A 24,240-nucleotide genomic window follows, 5' to 3' on the forward strand; every position below is an offset into this window, starting at 1 on the left:
CACCACAGCTTACGGCAACGCCGGATCGTTAACCCACTGAGCAAGGGCAGGGACCGAACCCGCAACCTCATGGTTCCTAGTCGGATTCGTTAACCACTGCACCACGATGGGAACTCCTATTTTTCTATTATAGTTGATTACAATGTTCTGTCAATCTGCTGTCATACATATATGTGACAGTCATATATGTATACTCTTTTTCCCACATCGTCCTCCATCGTGTTCCATCACAAGTGATTGGATATAGTTCCCTGGGCTATCTCGCATATTCTAAACGGTACAACTTTCTGTAACAGTGGGAATGGGACACCGAGGAAATGGATGACTTGTGTCTTTATTAGGGGAATCAGTAAAACTACACTTTTGCTTCGAGTGCCCACCGTGTGCCAGGAACGTTGGGTTTATACTGTGATCACCACAACTCTATGAGGAAGGTTTATCAGTTAGGAAAATGGAGTCAAGGCGGTAAAGAAACTCACCCAAGGTCTCATCCCTACGAGGGGCCAGAGACATTACTGTAACTTATCCCTGTGCTGCTGCTGCTGTTTAACACAGTGGAGCTGCTGGTTAAGGTGACCAGGAAATAAGTAAGAGGAGAAAGGGTTGGAAAGGAAGAAACTAAACTGCTTACCCATGATATGAGTATCTACGTAGATAATGTAACAGGCTCAACCATTAAGAGTAATCAGAAGGCTTGACAGGATTTTGCTGGATATGAGATCACTTAAAAAAAAACCATCAGTATTTCCTACATCAGTCGTAGTCCATTAGACATTTCAGCACAAAAAGATATTGACAATATGAACAAGTATCTAGATATTGACATATCTAAATTTTTTTTCTGGATAAAAGTAAACTCTGAGAATCAGAGGATAATCTATGGAGATGTTGTCTGTGCTCAGATGGGAGAATTTAATATCATTACATTTCTCTTAATTAATTTTTTTTTGTCTTTTTGCTATTTCTTGGGCCGCTCCCGCGGCATATGGAGGTTCCCAGGCTAGAGGTCGAATCGGAGCTCTAGCCACCGGCCTACGCCAGAGCCACAGCAACGCGGGATCCGAGCCACATCTGCAACCTACACCACAGCTCACGGCAACTCAGGATCGTTAACCCACTGAGCAAGGGCAAGGACCGAACCTGCAACCTCATGGGTCCTAGTTGGATTCGTTAACCACTGCGCCACGACGGGAACTCCTCTCTTAATTAATTTGTAAACTCAGGGCAACACCAATAAAAATTCTAGTTGGATATTTTGATGAATTCAGTAATCTATACATATAAACAATTTAAACTGATATAAAGCTTCAAAATATAGGGAAGAAACAAGGGTCCACAAAAAAGTAAGCAAGCTCTAAAAAAGAGCAAAGAATGGGAGGGATATGCCCACTGGATATTAGGACAATTTCAAAGCCTTAATAATAAAGGCAATGTAGAATGGACTTATGGAAAAATGGTTAGACCGATAGAACAGAGAGGAAAGCTCTTTTTTTTTTTTTTTTTTTTGGTCTTTTTTTTTGTGATTTTTTGGGCCGCTCCTGTGGCATATGGAGGTTCCCAGGCTAGGGGTTGAATCGGAGCTGTAGCCACTGGCCTATGCCAGAGCCACAGCAACGCAGGATCCGAGCTGCCTCTGCAACCTACACCACAGTCACGGCAACGATGGATCCTTAACCCACTGAGCAAGGCCAGGGATTGAACCCGCAACCTCATGGTTCCTAGTCGGATTCATTAACCACTGAGCCACAACGGGAACTCTGAGAGGAAAGCTCTTGGAGAGGTCTAAGTATATGTGGAAACTTAGTCCCCCCCAAAAAAAATCAATGGGAAAAAGATGTGTTGTTTAATGGAAGTGTTGGGAAAACTGGATTATTACACAGAGAAAAATAAAACTGGATGCCACATAACACATCGCATGCAAAGGTAGACTCCAGATGAATTAAATACATAAAATTTAAAGGTAAATGACAAAGTTAATAGAAGTTGATGTTGGAGGCTATCTCTGTGATTCAAGGATAGAGAAAGACCTTCTGGACAAAACTTCCCAGCACAAGACATAGTTGATCATATCAAAATAAAGGACATCATTATAAACTTACTGGGAAGGAAAATGGAGGGAGATATTTGCAATGTTTAACATCTAACAAGGGACTAATATCTAAAAAATTCCAGGAATTCCTAAAAAAAAGAAGAAAAAATAGGAATTTCCATAGATAAATGGGCAAAGGCATCAAGCAGTTAGTAAAAGTGGAAACCAAAAGTTTACTGTGAAAAGATGCTTCAAATCATAAGAGAAACCCAAGAGCAAGAAAGAGCTGGCAGTTTATACTTAATTAGAGGTAATTTAGGCAGGTGGATTATGCCGCCTGTTAGCAGGAATGTGGAAACACAGGGACCCATGGCTGTGTTGACCTGGGCAGCTGCTCTGATCAAACTGACAGTCTTAATCAAATTAAGGATGTGTATACCATATTTAATATGTCCAAAAAAAATGATCACACAGGTCCACTGGGAGACATGGACAAAGGTGTTCACTGTGGCGTTGCTCTTGTTAGGGGGGTGTTGGAGGAAACTTTGGTGTCCCCATGGAGCCACAGATAATACAGAGTGGCACACGCATCTTGGCATTTGATGGAGCAGCCAGAAGAATCTGACTAGATGTAAAAACAGCCACACAGATGGGTCAAGTTAGATCTGAATGAAATAAAAAATTAATTGAACGCTGTAGCATAATATTTATGTAAGTGAGGACTTACATTTTACTTAAGGCTTCCAGATTTAGCCCAAATAAAACAACAACAGAAACTCTTAACAGAATGTCCAGTTACATTTGACTTTCAGATAACGAGTAATTATGCTAAAAATTACTTGTTATACTTAAAGTTATTTACTGTGGATCTGAACCTCAAACTGAACTGGATGTTCTGTATTTTATCTGGCAGTACTAAGTTTACAGGAAAAAATACTTATAAACATTTGCATAAAAGGCATTAGAATGATAAGCATGGCAGGTGTGTGTGTGCCAGGGTGTGTAAGTAGGGAAAGGGATAAAAAAGGGAAAAACAAAACAAGAAAGGGCTTTACACTGACCCAGGATGACAGTATGTCGTAACTGGGGAGGGTGATTAATGCAACCCTGACACCGAGGTCCACCTTGAAAAGAAGTAGCATGAGAACGCAGCAACATTTCTCTATTTCCAGGCTCATTCGTAGATGCTAGATGGAGGTGAGAAGGGCTGAGACCCAGACAAGTATGAAATCAACAACCCTGGAAAGGAGAAGTCTATCAGTTTAATTTCTGACACTAGGAAGTTCCTACAAAAGTAATCAATCAATTGAAGGGCATTTAGAATTTAAAAGATCCAGAGGGACTGCCCAGAGGAAATGAAACTAAATTTCCCTAGAGCCCAGGAAAGTGTCATCTACTTCAAACGCCTGACTCTAACCTCTCGTTGCCCCGAGAAGGACCTGGGAGCCTGAATTTCAGACCATGCCCCAGCTGACTTTGACCTACAGTCAGGACAAGCCTTCTAAAACAGAGGGAAAAGATAATTTACGACTGACAACATAACGAGAATTATTTTATCATGTGTTAATTAGGGATACAATAAAACTAGACATACATTGTTTTACAGTAAATGCTTACCTCTCTTTTTTGTTTTATATTTTTAGGGCCACACCCACAGCATATGGAGGTTCCCAGGCTAGGGGTCTACGCCACAGCCACAGCAACAAGGTATCCAAGCCGAGTCTGTGACCTACACCACAGCTCACCGGATCCTTAACCCACTGAGTGAGGCCAGGGATCAAACCTGCGTCCTCATGGATGCTATTCAGATTGTTTCCGCAAAGCCATGACGGGAATTCCTACCTCTCTTATATACCGATAAAGCCAAAAACTGGAGTTGCCATTGTGACGCAGTGGGTCAAGAACTTGACATAGTGTCCATGAGGATGCATGTTCTATCCCTGGCCCTCTCAGTGGGCTAAGGATCTGGCATTGCTACAAGCTACAATGTAGGTGGCAGATGTGGCTCGAATCTGGTGTGGCTGTGACCGTGGTGTAGGCTGGCAGCTGTGACTCTGATTTGATTCCTAGCCTAGGAACTTCCATATCCCTCAGGTGCAGCCGGAAAATGAAGAAAACCAAAAACCAAAACCAAATTTAGAAAAAAGCCAAAGAGAGTTATGGGTACAGGTAAATGACATTATTTTGATGGGATTTATGGTGAGGCTCTACTAAAAATGAATCGCTATTACCAGCTTAATGATGAAATAATGTTGTCTTGGGTCTTTTTGTATAATATCCTTCTGTATTTTTTTAAACTAATAACACTAACGTAAAAACTTTCATAAGGTGTTCCCATTGTGGCTCAGTGGGTAATGAACCCCACTAGTATCATGAGGATGTGAGTTTGATCCCTAGCCTGCTCAGTGGGTGTTGACATGAGCTGTGGTGTAGGTCACAGACGTGGCTCGGATGCTGAGTTGCTGTGGCTGTGGTGTAAGCCAGCAGCTGTAGCTTTGATTCAACTCCTAGCCTGGAAACTTCCATGTGCCACAAGTGTGGTCTTAAAAAGGAAAAAGAAAAAGAAAAAGAAAGAACTGTCTCATAAGAATGAAGCACAAGTGGTTTTGATAATATCAAAGTTATATTTGCTAATGCTGGACCATTAGGCACTGATGATCAAAATTTGGCCAGTGAGCAGTTCCAAATTGCTAATTTTAATGAGATGGTCACTTGGTAAATCTATAGATGACTCACATCCACTAAAATATATTTATGAAATATCTTTATTAAGATCAGCTTTAAGTTTTTTTTAAAAAATTACTTATTTATTTATTTATTTATTTATTTTTGTCTTTTTGGGGCCACACCTGTGGCATATTGAGGTTCCCAGGCTAGGGGTCGAATCAGAGCTGTAGCCGCCGGCCTATGCCAGAGCCACAGCAACGCCAGATCCGAGCTGCATCTTTGACCTACACCACAGCTCATGACAACGCTGGATTCTTAACCCACTGAGCGAGGCCAGGGATTGAACCTGAAACCTTATGGTTCCTATCGGATTTGTTTCTGCTGTGCCATGATGGGAATTCTGAAAATCAGCTTTAAATTGAATTGCTCTTTCTGTTGTCATTGGAATGGGAAAGTAAAATGTCTTAAATGTGTATTTACTACTTACTGCAAACTGTTCTGTGTCAGCAGGACACACAAACTGCACCTGTTTCTGCAGCTAATTTGACACTAATGGCTACTTGCTGATCATTTCAAATCCGCTTTTACTGCCCTGTGGTTTCCTGCCTTGGTACCTTTGTTTGGACTATTGTGGAATCTGCATATGTGCACTGCCTTTATGCTACAGAACACAAACACGAGCACTCAGATCTTGCAGGTGACTTATAAAGGGGTGACTAGATAACATATGTCATTTGTTACCAAGCTGAAAATGCAAACAAAAAATTGTCCTGCAGAACTGGTGGATCCCTGAGATGTCTGCAGACCCCAGCTTAAGAAAAACTGGCCAGAAAATGAAACCATCTTGCTCCCTTAGGGAAGACACATGAATTGACCTATTTTTTTCACTTCTACAAATTCCTGAGAGAATGTAAAGCTGTGAAGATGCGGAAAGGAAAGGGCATGGCAGGGGCCTGGGTAAAAGCTTTAGGAACAAGGGTACCAGCCTGGGATGGTTAAAAGATGAGCCGTTAGCTCCCCTTGGGTGAGCTGAGAATTCTCATGTTCTTGTCCTAAAGACGAAGGAGGGGGCAAAGGGAATGGAGTGCTTGCTGTTGACAAGAGGTAGATTAGGGGTAACTGTTTGGAAAGACCCAGCGCAGCAATTACTCTTCAAGAGTTGAAGAGCAGCTAAACCGGTGCTCTAAGGCAGAGGTTCTCAACCAGGTTGCCTGTTGGAATCACCAGGGGAGCACTTTAAAGGAGCTGATGCATGGATCCATCACTGGAGATTTGAATTAACTGGTTGGGACTGAGCATCAGTCTTTGTAAAAGTTCCCTGGGGGTTCTAATGTGTAGCCAAGGTGGCCAGCCACTATTTTTTTTTTTTTTTTTTGTCTTTTTGCTTTTTCTACGGCCACTCCCACGGCATATGGAGGTTCCCAGGCTAGGGGTCCAATCGTAGCTGTAGCCACCAGCCTACACCAGGGCCACAGCAACACAGGATCCGAGCCGCGTCTGCGACCTACACCACAGCTCATGGCAACGCTGGATCCTTAACCCACTGAGCAAGGCCAGGGATTGAAGCCGCAACCTCATGGTTCCTAGTCGGATTCGTTAACCACTGCACCACAATGGGAACTCCAGCCAGCCACTATTTTAAGGGAAACTTTCTCTGTGGTATAATTACATTTAAGGCCACCTATATTAATTTCTCTCCTTCCCTTCCCTTTTCTTTTCTTCCTTTTTTTTTTTTTTGTGGCCACACCCACTGCATATGGAAATTCTCAGGAGTGTTTTCTCAGGTCAGTCTCCCAAAGCAACAGAAATAAAAGCAAAAATAAACCAATGGAACCTAATCAAACGGACAAGCTTTTGCACAGCAAAGGAAACCATTAAAAAAAAAAACCCAAAAAACAAAAAGACAACTTACAGAATGGGAGAAAATAGTTTCAAACGATGCAACTGACAAGGGCTTAATCTCTAAAATATACGTACAACTTATACAACTCAACAGCAAAAAAACCAACAATCCAATTGAAAAATGGGCAAAAGACCTGAATAGACTTTTCTCCATAGAAGATATACAGATGGCCAATAAGCACATGAAAAATGCTCAACATCCCTGATTATTAGAGAAATGCAAATCAAAATTACTATGAGGTACCACCTCACACCAGTCAGAATGGCCATCATTAGTAAGTCCACAAATAACAAATGCTGGAGGGGGTGTGGAGAAAAGGGAATCCTCCTGCGCTGTTGGTGAGAATGTAAATTGGTATAACAACTATGGAAAGCAGTGTGGAGGTACCTTAGAAAACTATACGTAGAACTACCATATGACACAGCAATGCCACTCTTGGGCATATATCCAGACAAAACTTTCCTTAAAAAAGACCCGTGCACCTGCGTGTTCATTGCAGCACTATTCACAATAGCCAAGACCTGGAAACAACCTAAATGTCCTTCGACAGATGATAGGATTAGGAAGAAGTGGTATGTATACACAATGGAATACTACTCAGCCATAAAAAAGAACAAAATAATGCCATTTGCAGCAACATGGTGATTTCACTTATATCTGGAATCTAATATATGGCACAAATGAACCTTTCTACAGAAAAGAAAATCATGGACATGGAGAACAGATTTGTGGTTGCCAAGAGGGAGGGGGAGAGAGTGTGAGGGACTGGGAATTTGGGGTAGTAGATGCAAACTGTAAGCTTTGGAATGGATAAGCAATGGGATCCTGCTGTATAGCACTGAGAACTATGTCTTGTCACTTATGATGGAGCATGATAATGTGAGAAAAAAGAATGTATACATGTATGTGTGATTGGTCACTTTGCTGTGCTGTAGAAAATTGACAGAACACTTTGTCAGCTATAATGGAAAAAATAAAAATCATTATTAAAAAAACAGCAAAGGAAATTCTCTGGAGCCAGATTTTTGACCTATACCACAGCTGCGGCAATGCCAGATTGGGCCGGGGACCCAACCTGCACCTCCAAAGTGACCTGAGCTGCAGCAGTAGGATTCTTCTAATCCCCCCCCCCCTTTTTTTGGCCTTTTTGCTTTATAGAGCTACACCTGCAATATATGGAAGTTCCCAGGCTAGGTGCTGAGTTGGAGCTGCAGCTGCTGACCTGCACCACAGCCACAGCAATGTGGGTTCTGAGCCACGTCTGTGACCTACACCACAGCTCACACCAATGCTGGATCCTTAACCCACTGAGTTAGGCCTGGGATTGAACCTGCATCCTCATGGATACTGGTCAGGTTCGTTGCTGGGCTGAGCCATAGCGGGAACTTCTGCAGTAGGATTCTTAACCTACTGCAGCACAGTGGGAACTCCCTATATTAATTTCTTTAATGGGGAGAAGGGAACCAACTCTTATTGAATGTTATGTGCTCACTATTTAAATACTAATGAATAGTAATAGCAGCTAGTATTTATTGAAAGTTTGTTACATGCCAGGTGTTATGTTAACCACTTTATATCCATTTAACCTTCACAATTTTTCTCTGAAATGGAGACCCAGGCTCAGTGAGAATTTGCCTTAAGTGATTCAAGGACGGACATGTAAATATATAAATGAAAGTAATAATGTGCTAAGGTCATACAGGAAGAGGGACAAGATTTGAACTCCTGCCTTTAGCTCTTCTGCTGCCTCAATTAATTTCTATCATAATGAACACATCTAACATTTATTTATTTACTTATTGTGGGGCATGCAGTAGCTTGATGTGGGATTTCAGTTCCCAGATCAGGGATTGAACCTGGGCTGCAGTGGTGAAAGTGCCAAATCCTAACCACTAGACCACCAGGGAACTCCTAACAGATACTTAGTGACTATGGACTATATATGTGCCCAGCACTAGGGTAGATATTAAGATTAGCAATGCAAAGTTTACACTCCCCAATCTTTTCAGAAAGACAGGGAATTCCAAAACAATGTGATCAATGCTATTAGGGTGACCAAATGCCCCCTTTGCCTGGATTCTTTGGATTTAATACTAAATTTCTGCAATCTGGGTAACTCTTCAGTCTTGGGTGAAGTGGGACAGTTGGCCACCCTGACTATCATTAAGGACTGCCTGTGGGCTGGGGCTTGCACGGGGCTTACAAACAGCCATGGGGGTGTGTGTGTGTGAACCACCCCTCCTCCCCATTCCCCTCAACTTTTATGGGGGGAAAATGTCTGCAGCCTGTTTAGTTCTGCCCAGCTGGTCCTCACCTCTCAAGACCTTCACTTTGAGAAGAAAAGGAGCGAACGTGACTTTGATGCGTACAAGACAATTAACTCAACTGCAGACAGGGCTGTGGATGGACGGTCTGCTCTCAGCTCAGAGACTAGGGCTCTCCCCACACGTGCACATCAAGGCTTTGTGTCCTATCAAAACCCCATAAAAGTTTCTCTGTGGGTGGCACTTTTTGCCGTAGCGTGATTGGCTGGACGGCCTACATCAGCCAATGTTATGTCATCACTGGCTGCTGGCAGGCTCTCCTAGGGGACACTTGAGAAACTTTGATAGAAATATTTCTCTTTGGCAACTGCCCGCTGTTTCCACGGTTTGACCATGCTAACCGGATGTAAAGCAGGCCAGCCAGGGAGAGGCCTGCCCTGGGGAACAGAAGGCCCTCACACACTCTCGTCCAGCCCTGGCAAGTTAGATAACTTCCTTAGCCCTTCTTTTCCTCATCTTTGAAATGGAGCAACAACAGGAGCCCTGGTGACCTTGTGCTGTGCGTACAATTGTTAACCTTGTAAAATTTTGAGCTCTTTTAAAGAGAATAATTGTAAAGTCCTTTGGAGGGTATATTTTAGAAACACATGAAATAAGAAACAAAGAATTTAAATGTAGTGTTACAGAAAAGAAAATCATGGACTTGGAGAATAGACTTGTGGTTGCCAAGGGGGAGGCGGAGGGAGTGGGATGGATGGGGTGCTTGGGGTTAATAGATGCAGACTGTTGCCTTTGGAATGGATTAGCAATGAGATCCTGCTGTGTAGCACTGGCAACTATGTCTGGTCACTTATGATGGAGCATGATAATGTGAGAAAAAAGAATGTGTACATGTATGTGTAACTGGGTCACCATGCCATACAGTAGAAAAAAAAATGTGTTGGGGGAATAACAATAAAAACTTAAAAAAAAATGTAGTGTTAATTTCATATGGGTCTAGTAAACTATTGTTTGCCAGTCTTAGAGATCTACCAATTTAAGTAAATAGTCCTCTCATCTGATAGTGACAGAATATTTTTCTAATTGAAATATAGTTAATTTATGATGTTTCATGAGTTTCAGGTGTACAGCAAAGTGATTCATATAATATATACATATATTCTTTTTCAAATTCTTTTCTATTTTAGGTTATTATAAGATATTGAATATAGTTCCTTAGGCTATACAGTAGGACCTTGCTGCTTATCTATTTTATATGTAGTAGTATGTATCTGTTTACCCCCAACTCCTAATTTATCCCTCCCCCCCCACCCCCGCCGCCCTTCAGTAACCCTAAGATTCTATGCCTGTGAGTCTGTTCCTGTTTTGTTTTTTTTTTTTTGTCTTTTTAGGGCCACACCCACGGCATATGGAGGTTCCCAGGCTGGGGGTCGAATCAGAGCCGTAGCTACCTGCCTATACCATAGCCACAGCAACGTGGGATCCGAGCCATGTCTGTGACCCGTACCACAGCTCACAGCGACGCTGGATCCTTAACCCACTGAGCAAGGCCAGGGATTGAACCCACAACCTCATGGTTACTAGTTGGGTTTGTTAACCACTGAGCCATGATGGGAACTCCTGTTCTTGTTTTTTAAATAAGTTCATCTGCATAATTTTTTAGAGCCCACATGTAAGTGATTTGTCCTATATTTGTCTTTCTCTGTCTGATTTAAGTTCACTTAGTATGATGATTCCTAGGTCCATCCGTGTTGCTGCAAATGGCATAATTTCATTATTTTTAATGGCCGAGTAATATTCCATTGTGTGTGTGTGTGTGTGTGTGTGTGTGTATGTATCACATCTTTTTTAATTATAGAGAAGTTTATTGTGGTTTTGTGTACTTCTAAAAATACTTAAAAATTAAAAAAATTTTTATTAAAGTATAGTTGATTTACAATGTTGTGCTAATTTCTGCTATACAGCAAAGTGACCCAGTCATATATGTATATATATATTCCCTTTTTTATGTTATCTTCCGTATATATACACATTCCCTTTCTTATATTGTCTTCCATCATGTTCTATCCCAAGAGATTGGATATAGTTCCCTGTGCTGTACAATAGGACCTCATTGCTTATCCATTCTAAATGTAATAGTTTGCATCTACTAACCTCCAACTCCCAGTCCATCCCACTCCCTCCCCTTCCCCCTTGGCAACCACAAGTCTGTTCTCTATGTCTATGAGTCTGTTTCTGTTTTGTAGACAGGTTCATTTGTGCCGTATTTTAGATTTCACATATGAGTGATATAGTATTTGTCTTTCTCCTGACTTACTTCACTCAGTATGAGAATCTCTAGTTGCATCTACATTGCTGCAAATGGCATTATTTCATTCTCTTTTATGGCTGAGTAGTATTCTATTGTATATATGTACCACATCTTCTTAATCCATTCCTCTTAATTCATGTCCCTGATGGACATTTAGTTTGCTTCCATGTCTTGGCTATTGTATACCACATCTTTATCCATTCACCTGACAATATTTTTCACCTAACTTTTAAAAACAGATTATAAACTCACAGGGTTTAATATTCCAAATATATCAAAGGGTACATAGTTACTATTTTCTCCCCCTCCCTGTCTCAGTGACTCAGATTCCCTCTGTAAAGATAGGGTGACCCACTGGTCCTGGTTTGTCTGGGACTGAAAATCCTTAGCAAACTGGTTGGTTACTCAACATCATAGCACCAACAATCTGAATCTGTTGTGTGTCCTTCTGGAGGTAATTTAACAAGAGCAATCTTAGTATTTAAAAAATTATCCCATGATTTCCTATAATGGCTCAGCAGTAACGAATCTGACTAGTATCCATGAACATGTGGGTTCAATCCCTGGCCTCGCCCAGTGAGTTAAGGATCCAGCATTGCTGTGAGCTGTGATGTAGCTGAGATCTGGTGTTGCTGTGGCTGTGGTATAGGCCAGTGGCTACAGCTGTGATTTGATTTTTCGTGTGGAAACCTTCATATGCTGTGGGTGCAGCCCTAAAAAGCACCCCCTCTCAAAAAAAAAAAAAAATCCTATTCCAGGTGACGAAATAAAGATGTTGTAATAGACTAGTGGTGAAGGAGGAAACCATAATAACGCGAAGGCGCAAATCTTATTGTCTAAGAATTGTTTTTAAGTATTTCCATCTTTGGAACTGCTCTTCCTCTGCAAAAGAAACCTCCCTGTCAGGCTTGGAAAAGAATTATGCAAACGGTAACAGTCTGTGGCCTCATTTCCCATAGCTGGCGTTGACCAGAGACTCCATTATCCTTTTGTTTATAATTTATTTTTGTGCGGTTAAAAAAAGCATTTGTGTACTTGAGGTTTGGATTTCATAAATATGCTTATTTGCCAAGTTATTTTTTTCGATTTCCCTGTGCGAATGCAACTGATTTGGGAAAGCCCAGTTTCAGAGAAAGCATAACACTGCCCTTATCAAGTGTGAACTGAGAAAGACATGGAGAGGCCTTTTCCAGGCTAAAAATAGACCTAGAACTTGGTATATTTTAGCTTCAGGATTTTTACAAACTGTCTGGCAAACCAGCACATTATTATTTTATGAATAAGGCACCAACGTTCCTTTTAAATGCTCTAGCTTTAGGCTATTTTACATTCGTGCAAAAAAAAAAGAATGAATTATTTATAAAAATAGGCATGAATATCATATGATAATACCTTCATTTCTAGCAGGGAGTAAAATGAGCTGCAGCTGGTGCTCTTTCTGCTCCCCAGGAGAGCTGAGCCGAAGCAAGTTGAGGAGGGGGCTGCAGCCTTCGAAAGGGGCTGATGGCTGAGATGCAGCACCTTCTCCAGGGACGATGGTCAAGAAATCCCCCTCTCACTTGTGCTCGCTCTCTTTCCTTCCCTCCCTCTCTCCTTCCTTCCTTCCCTCCATCCTCCCTCCCTCCTTCTCTTCTTTCCTTCCTTCCCTCCTCCCATCCCCCTCTGGCAAACTTCAGAAAGCAGAGTACAAAGACCCTTTCTAAACTCAGGTGTGGGCAGAATCTGGTTTTATGGAGCTATTTGTATACAAGTTATTTTTTTGTTGTTGTTGTTTTTTTTAATATTTTTAAAAATTTTCCCACTGTACAGCAAGGGGGTCAGCTTATCCTTACGTGTATACATTACAATTACATTTTTTCCCCTACCCTTTCTTCTGTTGCAACATGAGTATCTAGACAAAGTTCTCAATGCTACTCAGCAGGATCTCCTTGTAAATCTATTCTAGGTTGTGTCTGATAAGTCCAAGCTCCCGATCCCTCCCACTCCCTCCCCCTCCCATCAGGCAGCCACAAGTCTCTTCTCCAAGTCCATGATTTTTTTTGTCTTTTTAGGGCCACACCCACGGCATATGGAGGTTCCCAGGCTAGGGGTCAAATAATAGCTATAGCTGCTGGGCTACACCACAGCCACAGCAATGTGGGATCTGAGCTGTGTCTGTGACCTACCCCACGGCTCACGGCAATGCTGGATCCTTAACCCTCTGAGCAAGGCCAGGGATCAAATCTTCATCCTCATGGATACTAGGCGGGTTCATTACCACTGAGCTATAAGGGGAACTCCAGTTGCCTGGTTTTAAAATGGAAAGTCCTGCATCCTGAGAAGCCTCAGACCAGCCATGCCCCAGGTTGGTCACCGTCCTGAGTCAGGCTGGGTTGAATTTGCCCTCTTTTATTCTACTTCTCTTGTTGGCCAGAAACTGTTACAGGGCCAGAGCTCCAGCAGGTGTGTGGTTACCAGTCCTCTGGATTATGAGACACTAGTTTACCTGGCACACAGAAGGGGGAGGAGAGAGCCATCTTACCTGCTTGGAAACTATTCTGTGTGGCTCCTCCTGCCCTGCCTGGCCACTTGGTCATAGAGTATTGTGACAGAATGACTATAAAGTTTCCCTGGAAGTGGAAGAAGGGAAACAGATGACAGAGGGTTGCTATGAGGACTAAAGAAAGCCACAAGTGAGGTAGAGACTGGGACGCGGCAGGCACTCAAGAAATACTAGTTCCCTGTCCAAACTTCTCCAGTTATGATTGTGGAGTACACTCAAAACCTATTACCTACTCTCCCTGACGCTTTTCTCTTGAGTCTGGAAACTCTATTTCTAGTGATTAGATTACTGGCCAATAGGTCTTGTTGGCAAATCGCAGTGGCTTTCGTTAAGACCAGGGGCCACATGTCACATGCTTCTTCACTCCCTACGGTGCCCAGCTCATAAAATATCTGCTGCTGTGGTAGGATGCCCTCCAGAGGACATGTGCTCTGCTGACACAATAGGGAAAAAGGAAGGACTGGCCGAGTCACTGTGGGGTTGCCCCCCTGGGCTTCTGGCTGAGTTGTGTCCACTTCTTTGCCATGGGTTCCCTTCAGGAAGATGGTTGTCACCTGCTTTTCCAAACTGCAGTAGCAATACCTCCCCAAGGCCTCTAGGGACCCCTCTGCAGGCCATTTCCCCCACTGCCCAAGCAGCGTGTCCTTCTCAGATCCCTAACTTGAGAGAGTACAGTGAGCCTCGGTTTCCTCATCTGTAAAATTGGGTTGGAAAGTTAAGTGCGATTATGCATGTAAAGCTCAGAGAAGAGGGACTACTATTGTCTAGAACATCTTTACCTCCATTAAGTCGGTCCTCAAAAATTATTTCCACTGTAGAGTGTAGGGTGTGTGGAGAGGAGCAGGGAGGGAGGGGCTCTGCTCTGAGTTCCCAAGCCCACCCTTCACATTTTCCTTATACACACTCTGAAGGCTGATGACCTCTGGTCATTTTTGTAAACCTTTTCCCCAAAGTTATATTAAGAAGAAGGGAATTCACGTCATTATCCATTTTAGGCAACAGAATAGTTCAGATTAAAATATATACTTCAGGTTAAAAAAGTATAAAATTAATACATGTTTACTGTAGAGACTAGAAAATTCTGGTAAGGCAAAGAAGAAAATACAAATGCCCCACGACCCCACACTTAGGGGTAATGGCTGTTAACATGTTGGTATGTTTCCTTCCAATCTTTTGTCTTGGGTGTCTTTCCATTTTGAGTCAGCTGGTAGTCCCAGAGAATGGGGAATGTTAATTTCCAAAGGCCCAAGAACCCATTTCTACAGGGCTGACGTGTAAAACTGGAGAATAGGTGAGAGCTGGCTCTTGTTTGTTCCTGCTCTGAATTCAAAGGGGTCTAGGTTACTAAGGTAACTAGTTTTGCTCCTCAGATACTTCCCCTGGAGGCTTCCCAAGCAGGATGTTGGAAACCTTCTCCCTTGGGTATTGGTGAGCCTTGAGGGCTGGAAAAGCAATTTACAGTTAAATATGTTTGGCTATTTCAATGTTCTTTTTTTTTTTTTTTTTTTTTGGTCTTTTTAGGGCTGCAACCACAGCATATCTCTCCCAGGCTAGGGGTCTAATCAGACCTATTGCTGCTGGCCTATGCCAGAGCCACAGCAATGTCAGATCCGAGCCATGTCTTTGACCTACACCACAGCTCACAGCAATGCTGGATCCCTAAACCACTGAGCGAGGCCAGGGATCAAACCTGCAATCTCATGGCTCCTAGTCAGATTTGTTTCTGCTGCGTCACAATGGGCACTCCTCAGTGTTCTTTCTTCATTGCTCTGCTATCTTAATAATTAACATTTGCTGAGCACACACCATTTCTTTCTTACATGTTGTGTTAAGCATGTTATGAGTTTTAACTCATTTAGTCCTGGAAATATTCTCATGAGATAGGTTCTCTTATAATCTGTATTTTATTGATGAGGAAACGGAGGTTTAAGTAAGGTCACACAGGTAGTAAATGGTGTACTGGGATTAAATTACTTCTGTGTCTTTACTGTGTATATATAGACACATATATGTGTATATATAAGTAACTCTCCTTCCTTCCTTCCTCCCTTCCTTCCTCTTTCTTTTAGCTATCTGTCTGTCTGTCTATCTATCTATCTATCTATCTATCTATCTATCTATCTATCTATCTATTCTCATTCAATCTGAATCATATCTGAAGAATTTTCATCTGAATTTGAAGTGACCATTTGTCATTTTTGGCTACCCTGCATCCAGATACCCTTCTTGCTTTGGTGGGCTCCCTCAGTAGTGTGAGCCTTGGTGGAGGAGGACCTCATCTCTCACACAAAGATGAAGGGAGTGAGATATGCCCTCTTTCCCTCTGTGAAAAGCTGGGACAGTGATATGTGACTTAGGGCAGCCAGTCAGGCATTCCAGGCCAGGACTTTGAAATTCAAATGAGTGATGCAATTCAAGGGCAGCTTAGAAGTTCACTCTTGGAGCAGTGGTGATGGCAGTAGTGTCTATGGTCCAGTTGCAAAGGAGGAGGTGGTGGTGTTGGAGCCTGCAGAACGTCTGCTGGGCAGTGCTGCTGGTTGGTAGCTTCCTAACAGTATCCTTCCTGGGGTCTGATTTTGGCTTTGGTTCTAGAAACCCAGCCAGACTCAGTTCCCTGCTTCTTGCCTGTTGGAATGGGATTGGTAGACTATGCTGCATCTGTTTCGTCCCTTCCTCCTCCTAACAACTGTCTTTCTCCTTTTATTTTGTCGAGAGGCTGTCCTAATCCTAGTGCTAAGGCAGGTCTGGTCCAATAAGTGCATGCCATGCCCCTCGTGGGCAGGCAGACCAGACTGAGAAGAGGTTTCTATTCTGTAATTGGAAGAAGAGTGTTTCTTTCTTACCACATCTGCTGTTTGTGAACAAGAAGCTTTGCTACCTCTGTTGCCACTGCAGGGATCTTGTGATCACTGCAGCCCTCCTAAGGAAGAAGCTGATGCTATGGGCAACAGAGCAGAGATGGAAAAATCCAGGGTCCTAGATGTCAGGCAGCTGCTGAATCAGCCACACCTGGAGCCTCCCCACTTGGGGCTCCCTTTATGTAAGAGATTTCCTTTTTTTTTTTTTGTCTTTTTGCCATTTCTTGGGCCGCTCCCACGGCATATGGAGGTTCCCAGGCTAGGGGTCGAATCGGAGCTGTAGCCACCGGCCCACGCCAGAGCCACAGCAACGCGGGATCCGAGCCGCGTCTGCAACCTACACCACAGCTCACGGCAACGCCGGATCGTTAACCCACTGAGCAAGGGCAGGGATCAAACCTGCAACCTCATGGTTCCTAGTTGTATTCGTTAACCACTGCGCCACGATGGGAACTCCTTTTTTTTTTTTTTTTTTGTCTGAGATTTCCTTTTTGTTTAAGTCAGTTCAAGTTCAGTTTTCTGTTTCTCATAGCAGAAAATATCCTAGTTGATTTGCTTCTTTTTTCCCCAAGCCTGATTCTCAAAGCTCAGCATCTCTCAAATGACCTTTTGATCTCAGGAACTCTTGATCTCTCTTTGATTTCCAGTCTTTTTAAAATTTTTAGAATTTTCTAAATTTTTAATTAAAAAATATTTAAAGGTTGTACCTGCAGCATATGGAAGTTCCCAGTCCAGGGCTAGGAGTTGAATCAGAGTGGCAACTGGCGACCTATGCCATAGCCATAGTGACACTGGATCCAAGCTGCATCTGCTGCAGCTTGTGGCAACACCGGATCCTTAACCCACTGAGTAAGCCCAGAGGCCAAAACCTCATCCTCACAGACACTACGTCAGGTTCTTAACCTGCTGAGCCACAATGGGAACTCCCAGTCTTCCAGTCTTTTTTTTGTTGTTATTGTTGTTGTTGTTGTTGTTGTTGCTATTTCTTGGGCCGCTCCCACGGCATATGGAGGTTCCCAGGCTAGGGGTCGAATCGGAGCTGTAGCCACCGGCCCACGCCAGAGCCACAGCAACGCGGGATCCGAGCCGCGTCTGCAACCTACACCACAGCTCACGGCAACGCCGGATCGTTAACCCACTGAGCAAGGGCAGGGATCAAACCTGCAACCTCATGGTTCCTAGTTGTATTCGTTAACCACTGCGCCACGATGGGAACTCCTTTTTTTTTTTTTTTTGTCTGAGATTTCCTTTTTGTTTAAGTCAGTTCAAGTTCAGTTTTCTGTTTCTCATAGCAGAAAATATCCTAGTTGATTTGCTTCTTTTTTCCCCAAGCCTGATTCTCAAAGCTCAGCATCTCTCAAATGACCTTTTGATCTCAGGAACTCTTGATCTCTCTTTGATTTCCAGTCTTTTTAAAATTTTTAGAATTTTCTAAATTTTTAATTAAAAAATATTTAAAGGTTGTACCTGCAGCATATGGAAGTTCCCAGTCCAGGGCTAGGAGTTGAATCAGAGTGGCAACTGGCGACCTATGCCATAGCCATAGTGACACTGGATCCAAGCTGCATCTGCTGCAGCTTGTGGCAACACCGGATCCTTAACCCACTGAGTAAGCCCAGAGGCCAAAACCTCATCCTCACAGACACTACGTCAGGTTCTTAACCTGCTGAGCCACAATGGGAACTCCCAGTCTTCCAGTCTTTTTTTTGTTGTTATTGTTGTTGTTGTTGTTGTTGTTGCTATTTCTTGGGCCGCTCCCACGGCATATGGAGGTTCCCAGGCTAGGGGTCGAATCGGAGCTGTAGCCACCGGCCCACGCCAGAGCCACAGCAACGCGGGATCCGAGCCGCGTCTGCAACCTACACCACAGCTCACGGCAACGCCAGATCGTTAACCCACTGAGCAAGGGCAGGGACCGAACCCGCAACCTCATGGTTCCTAGTCGGATTCGTTAACCACTGCACCACGACGGGAACTCCTTTTTTTTTTTTTTTTTAATATAGAAAGCAATTTATTTTTTATTTACTTATTTTTTGGCTGTACCCATGGCATGCAGATTTCCCAAGGCCAAGGATCAAACCTGAGCCGTGGCAGTGTCAATGCTGAATTTTTAACTGTTAGGTGACCAGGAAACTCTGATTTCCACCCTCAAGAAAGACAAAGGAACTCAGAGTTTTTGTCATGTGTGTTATACCTATTGATATTTACTGCATTAGAAATTAACAATGGAAAAACCTTAAAATATCTACTAGAACAATTAGATACATAGCAATAAATACACGAACATGTTAACATCAATACATGGTTATTTCTCAAAAAAATAGAAGAGTGGCATTATTTGAACTTTTTTGGTAAACCTCTTCAATGTCTAACTCAGTAGAAAATAGCTGGATTTTTATATCTGCTATTGCATTCAATCTGCTGCAATTTGTTGTTTGGGTTGAAAAATGGGAAGAAAATCCAGCCTCATCCAGATATGCAGTTGGAAAAGGGAGGAGAATTTTAATAGTTTTTTAAATAATATAGATCTGCTTCTTTGATTCCACACTCAAACGTGCAAGTAGTGGTTTCTCAAAGATTAGTTGCGGTGTGAAATATGGAACCATTTCAGTGACACCTTTTGTATTCTTTTTCATCAAAATCCATTGCTCTGTCCTGTACTTTGAATGGCTCTTTTACCTACACATGGTTTTGTAACAGTGTGCATTGGCCATGAAAAACTGGTTTGCTGATTTATGTTGATCTTCCAAATTTTTACGTATTTCATTATGTAATATTGAAATTCCCACACTTTTTAGTATCAGTTCCAAGCTCATCAGAAAAGTATAGGGAAGCCATCCAGCTCATAGCAAAGAGCATCCTAATAGACAAGTTTTCTAAAAATCCAGATTTTAGCTTGAAGGTTTGAATCTTTTTTTGTTTTTTGTTTTTTAAGACTGCACTCAGGGCATATGGCAAGGGGTCAAATCAGAGCTACAACTGCTGGCCTACGCCACAGCCACAAGCTTTGTGGGATTCAAGCCGTGTCTGCAACCTACACCACAGCTCACGGCAACGCCAGATCCCCGACCCACTGAGTGAGGCTAGGGATGGAACCTGAATCCTCATGGATACTAGTCAGATTTGCTTCGGCTGTGCCACAATGGGAACTTCTGAAGGTCTGAATTTTATCATTGGCTACAATCCTGTCGCTTGCTATCCTTGAAGTGACAGGCTCATTCTTGTTCATTTTTGAGAAGATGCCTGCCAAAGACCAGGTCTGAAGTTCATTGGGCATTCTTTTGATTAACAGTGGTGTTCCATGAAAAAAATGGCTCATTCAGTTTGCAACTCTAAGAATAGCACACGTGATTTTTCTGGAGACAGTCATCATGGCTCTGTGTGCAGCAGGAGTAATTTATGCCTACTTCTCATTTCATCACATCTAATAGTAAAATGTTCTGTTCTCAGTAGTTAAGATTTAATAATTTCATGGCCCTATCAAGGACACTATAAAGTGAAACTGGCTCATTTTCCCCCCTTCTTTCTGTCATGCATGGTTGTGAAGAATACAATTACTATGAGTATAGTTTGTCTTGATTCATGCCAAGGCACCATCAGTTTTCATCACCATTGCTTTTGCAGCATCAGTGAAAAAGTCAAATAACAACTTAGTATTAGTATGGAATTAATTTTGACTTTGCAGTTTCCCTGAAAGGGGCTCATGGGTCCCAGGAGTCCCCAGACCACAGTTTTAAAACTTCTGCTTTAGCTTAGTTTATTCTAGAAGCAACCCAAGACATTCCAATAAACTCCCTTTCTCTGATATCAGCTCAAGTTGGTTTCTGTTGCCTGTCACCAATGTTCTGTGTTAAAAGTGGTACTGCTTATGGTTGGTTGATTAGAAATGTTTAAGGAACTCTACTTCAGAGCAATTTATAAGTCCTGTTGTGATGGTTTTTGTAGAAAAGAATCAGGAAGAATAAAAGATTCTAAAGTTTCACTTTATTAAAATAATGTAACATTTATGTACATTCTTGTCATTAAGTCAATGTCAAACAATCAAGCAAGTCTACCTCAGTCCATGAGTTGTGGCAAAAGAAGGATAAGGGTATTAACATTTTCTCCCTTCTTAGGTATCCTTCCGGAGACCTTGCTAAGTATTGTTGCCCTCACTTTAGACATTAGAAAGACCTGTGTTCTGTACTTAAGTTTTTGGCCAAGGCCTCTCAGGGGTCAAACCTCTCACTGTAGCTGAGAGGCTCCAAAGCCCAGGACCTCTTCACTCTACCACGCAGCAATTTCTGATAAGGACAAAAATATAACCCTGTGATGTCTGAGGTTTATGCCTTAGAGGGCAGTGCTGCAAAATCATGGACGTCAGCAGTGGTTCTTTAAGAAATTTCTTGTCTAAATTCTATCATGATGATATGATAATGCTGGCTCTCTACCAATGCGACATTTTTGACATACCCTAAAGTGGTATTTTAGAGTTGGAAGAGACCTAAATCATGTGATCCATCCAAATTTCTCACCACTGAGCAACTGGGCTATTCAGTGTGCATTTCAAATAGTACCCGGTGGGTGGTGATTTTTGATAACCTGATTACTATTCATCCGTACATTGTAAAATGTATCACACTGTATATGGCAGACAGCTTCTCAGATGTCCCAATAAGCCCTGCTTCCTGATAGTCACACCCTTTTGTGTGGATGAGAGCTGTGACTTGCTTCTTCTTCTTTTTTTTTTTTTCTTTTTTTTTTTTTCCTTCTTTTTAGGATGGCACCCAAGGGATATGGAAGTTCCCAGGCTAGGGGTTGAATCAGAGCTGCAGCTGAGGGCCTACGCCCCAGCCACAGCATCTCGGGATCCAAGCCCAATCTGTTACCTGCACCATAGCTCACGGCAACACCAGATCCTTAACCCACTGAGTGAGGGCAGGGATGGAACACTCATCCTCATGGATACTCGTTGGATTTGGTTCTGCTGTGCCACAACAGGAACTCCTGTGACGTGTTTCTGAACAACAGAATACAGCAAAGGTGTTGGGATGTCACGTCTGTGATCAGGTTTCCTAAGATAGTGACTTCTGTCTTGCTAACAGAGTCTCTCTGTGGCCTTCAAGATTGGACATTTTGGAGTTCCCATCGTGGCGCAGTGGTTAACGAATCCGACTAGGAACCATGAGGTTGCGGGTTCGGTCCCTGCCCTTGCTCAGTGGGTTAACGATCTGGCGTTGCCGTGAGCTGTGGCGTAGGTTGCAGATGCGGCTCGGATCCTGCGTTGCTGTGGCTCTGGCGTAGGCCGGTGGCTACAGCTCCGATTCGACCCCTAGCCTGGGAACCTCCATATGCCGTGGGAGCAGCCCAAAGAAATAGCAAAAAAAAAGACAAAAAAAAAAAAAAAAGATTGGACATTTTGATGAGGCAAGCTGCTATGTTGGAAGGGCCCATGTGGTGGGGAATGGAGAGCAGCCTCTGGCCAATGGCCAGTGGGGAACTGAGGCTCTCAGTCCAACAGCCTATTAAGAGATGAATCTGGCCAACAACCACTGATAGAGCTTGACAGCAGATCCTTCCCCAGTTGAACCCTCAGATGAGACCCCGGCTCCAGCTGACACCTTGATCATACCTTTGTGAGAGACCCTGAAGCAGAGAGGGCTGCTGTGCTATGCGCAGATTCCTAAACCACTGACAATGTGATATATGTATGTTTTAAGCTGTGAAGTTTTGGGATAGTTTATAGCTAACTAATACACTACTCTCTTCATTTACCTTTTGCTTTCTCTGGTAAGACCAGGAGTGAGCTGTTTAAGGTCCCTGAGTACTTGTCATGTGTTACTTGTTTACCTGCCACTGGACACCTTCTCCTGCCAGGATCCATCCTCACATTGAAAGGCGAAACCTGAGGTCCCTAGTGTAGTTCCTAGTGCTCCAGGAAAGCCCTGTGTGCCCTCCAGCAATTCCCACCTTTGGGCATCACATTAGAATCTCCATAATTGTCTTTCTCCACTTAAACATGTTTAGCTTACAAACCAGAGAGAGCGAGCCAGTTACTCCCCAGGGCGTGAAACTTCAGCCTTAGAGGGAGACTGTTATTCCCCCCAGCTGTTGTTCCACAGCAATGGTACGACTGCACATCCTAATCCATTTCATAAGTAGGGGTGCAAATAGAATACATTCTTTTTGAGGAAAACAAGGACATGAGGGCAATACTGAACTATACGCACTGTACAGGGCATCCGGCAACGTACTTCATTCACTCTGGAGGCTTCAGTTTCTGCATCTGTAAAATGGAGGTTTATCCCAGGTTTTTGATTCTTAGTCTGATACGATCTGGGTTGCTGTGAGCTAGCTCTCTGGGTCCTAAATCAACTCTTAAAGAAGAGTAACAGAAATACCTGTCTCCTAAGGATGTTGTAAGATGAAATGAAATAGATACAATATGAAATACGCAGCACGGCGCCTGTTCTTTATTACTTCTCTAAGGGGTCCCAGGTCTTGGAGGAATTGGGCCCGCCCGGGAGCAGAGCGAAGCCCGCATCAGGCCTGGTAGCCTGCCCCGCCCACGTGGGGCCGCAGCCCATCGAATGACTCGGTGCAACGTGTTGGTGGCGGTGGCGGCGGCGGCAGCGGCGGGCGGCGCGGACTCTTCCGGGCGCCGCAGCTTCCTGCCAAACGCCGCGCAGCCGCCTGGCTTCGCCGCGGGAGTCCCCGGTGCAGGCCTCCGCGCGCGTGCGGGACCCGGGGCTCCGCCGCGCGCGCCGGCCCGGCCCAGTGCCGCCCGACCGCACCATGCGCACCGCGCCGCTTGCCGCGCTGCTTCTGCCGCTGCTGCTCCTCGCGCTCCTGGCCGCGCCCGCCGTCCGCGCCAGCAGAGCCGACTCCGTCGCCGCACCGCAGCCGGGACCCGAGAGTCAGCCGCGGCCGCCGCCTGGCCCGGAGCCGGGGAACGCCACCCGGACCGGGTCTGGGGAGGCAGCGGGCGGCGGCGGCAGCTATAACAGCAGCGGTGACGCCCTGGTGACCCGCATCTCCAGCCTTCTCCGCGACCTGCCCACCCTGAAGGCGGCTGTGATCGTGGCGTGCGCCTTCACCGCCCTCCTCATCGCCTGCCTGCTGCTGCGCGTCTTCAGGTGGGTCCGCAGCTCCTTTGCAACGCCCGCGGGCCAACGTACACCGCCAACCTGCGGCCTCAGCGCCCGCTGCACCTGCGCGCACAGATGCTTCGGCCTCCGCGCCTGGGTGCTCTCCAGCCAGCCAGGGGTTCCTGGTCTGGCCCCGCAGGGGTGCGCTCGGCTGGTTTTCTCTGCTACACACTTTAGGAATTTTCTTCCCTTTGGCCGATATATATGTATCATAAATACTGAATTCCTTTTAACTCTCCTCTAATGATTAACACTAACAATAGCGCCCCCAATTCTGAAACCTTACATGGAATTTATTTTTATACCCATTTCACAGATGAGGAAAATTTTTCCCACGAGGCGAGGTGACTTATCCAAGTAATTCAATGGCGGAAGTAGGATTTGAACCCTGACCCGTTTGACTTTAACCTTACCCACCTTGCTACCTGTCTCTTTGTTGCCTCTGAGGGCCCCTCATGTACCACCTGTTTCTTTTCTTTTCCTTGGTTCTGCTACCAGAAGAGGCAATATCTAGCATGTGGGGAAGCCCCTAGGATACC

At 43.9% G+C, this 24,240-nt stretch overlaps 1 protein-coding gene across 3 annotated transcripts in view; it reads left to right on the top strand.

Moving 5' to 3' along the window:
• Nucleotides 1-23,158: 23,158 nt before the first annotated feature.
• Nucleotides 23,159-24,240, top strand: part of FAM174B (family with sequence similarity 174 member B) — a 90,614-nt gene continuing 89,532 nt past the window's right edge. For all 3 annotated transcript variants that reach the window (XR_014810937.1, XM_013978276.3, XM_003128619.6), the window contains exon 1: nt 23,159-23,689. Coding sequence is in view for 2 of the 3 variants with exons in the window: in XM_013978276.3 (XP_013833730.2) it covers nt 23,349-23,689 (341 nt within the window). In the remaining variant the exon portion in view is untranslated. The remainder of the gene's footprint in view (nt 23,690-24,240) is intronic.

The sequence above is a fragment of the Sus scrofa genome, chromosome 7 (genome assembly GCF_054392235.1).
Source record: "Sus scrofa isolate SSC_HxYL_T2T_F1_AM1 chromosome 7, Sscrofa_HxYL_maternal_Yorkshire_Landrace_v2.0, whole genome shotgun sequence".
Lineage (NCBI taxonomy): Eukaryota > Metazoa > Chordata > Mammalia > Artiodactyla > Suidae > Sus > Sus scrofa.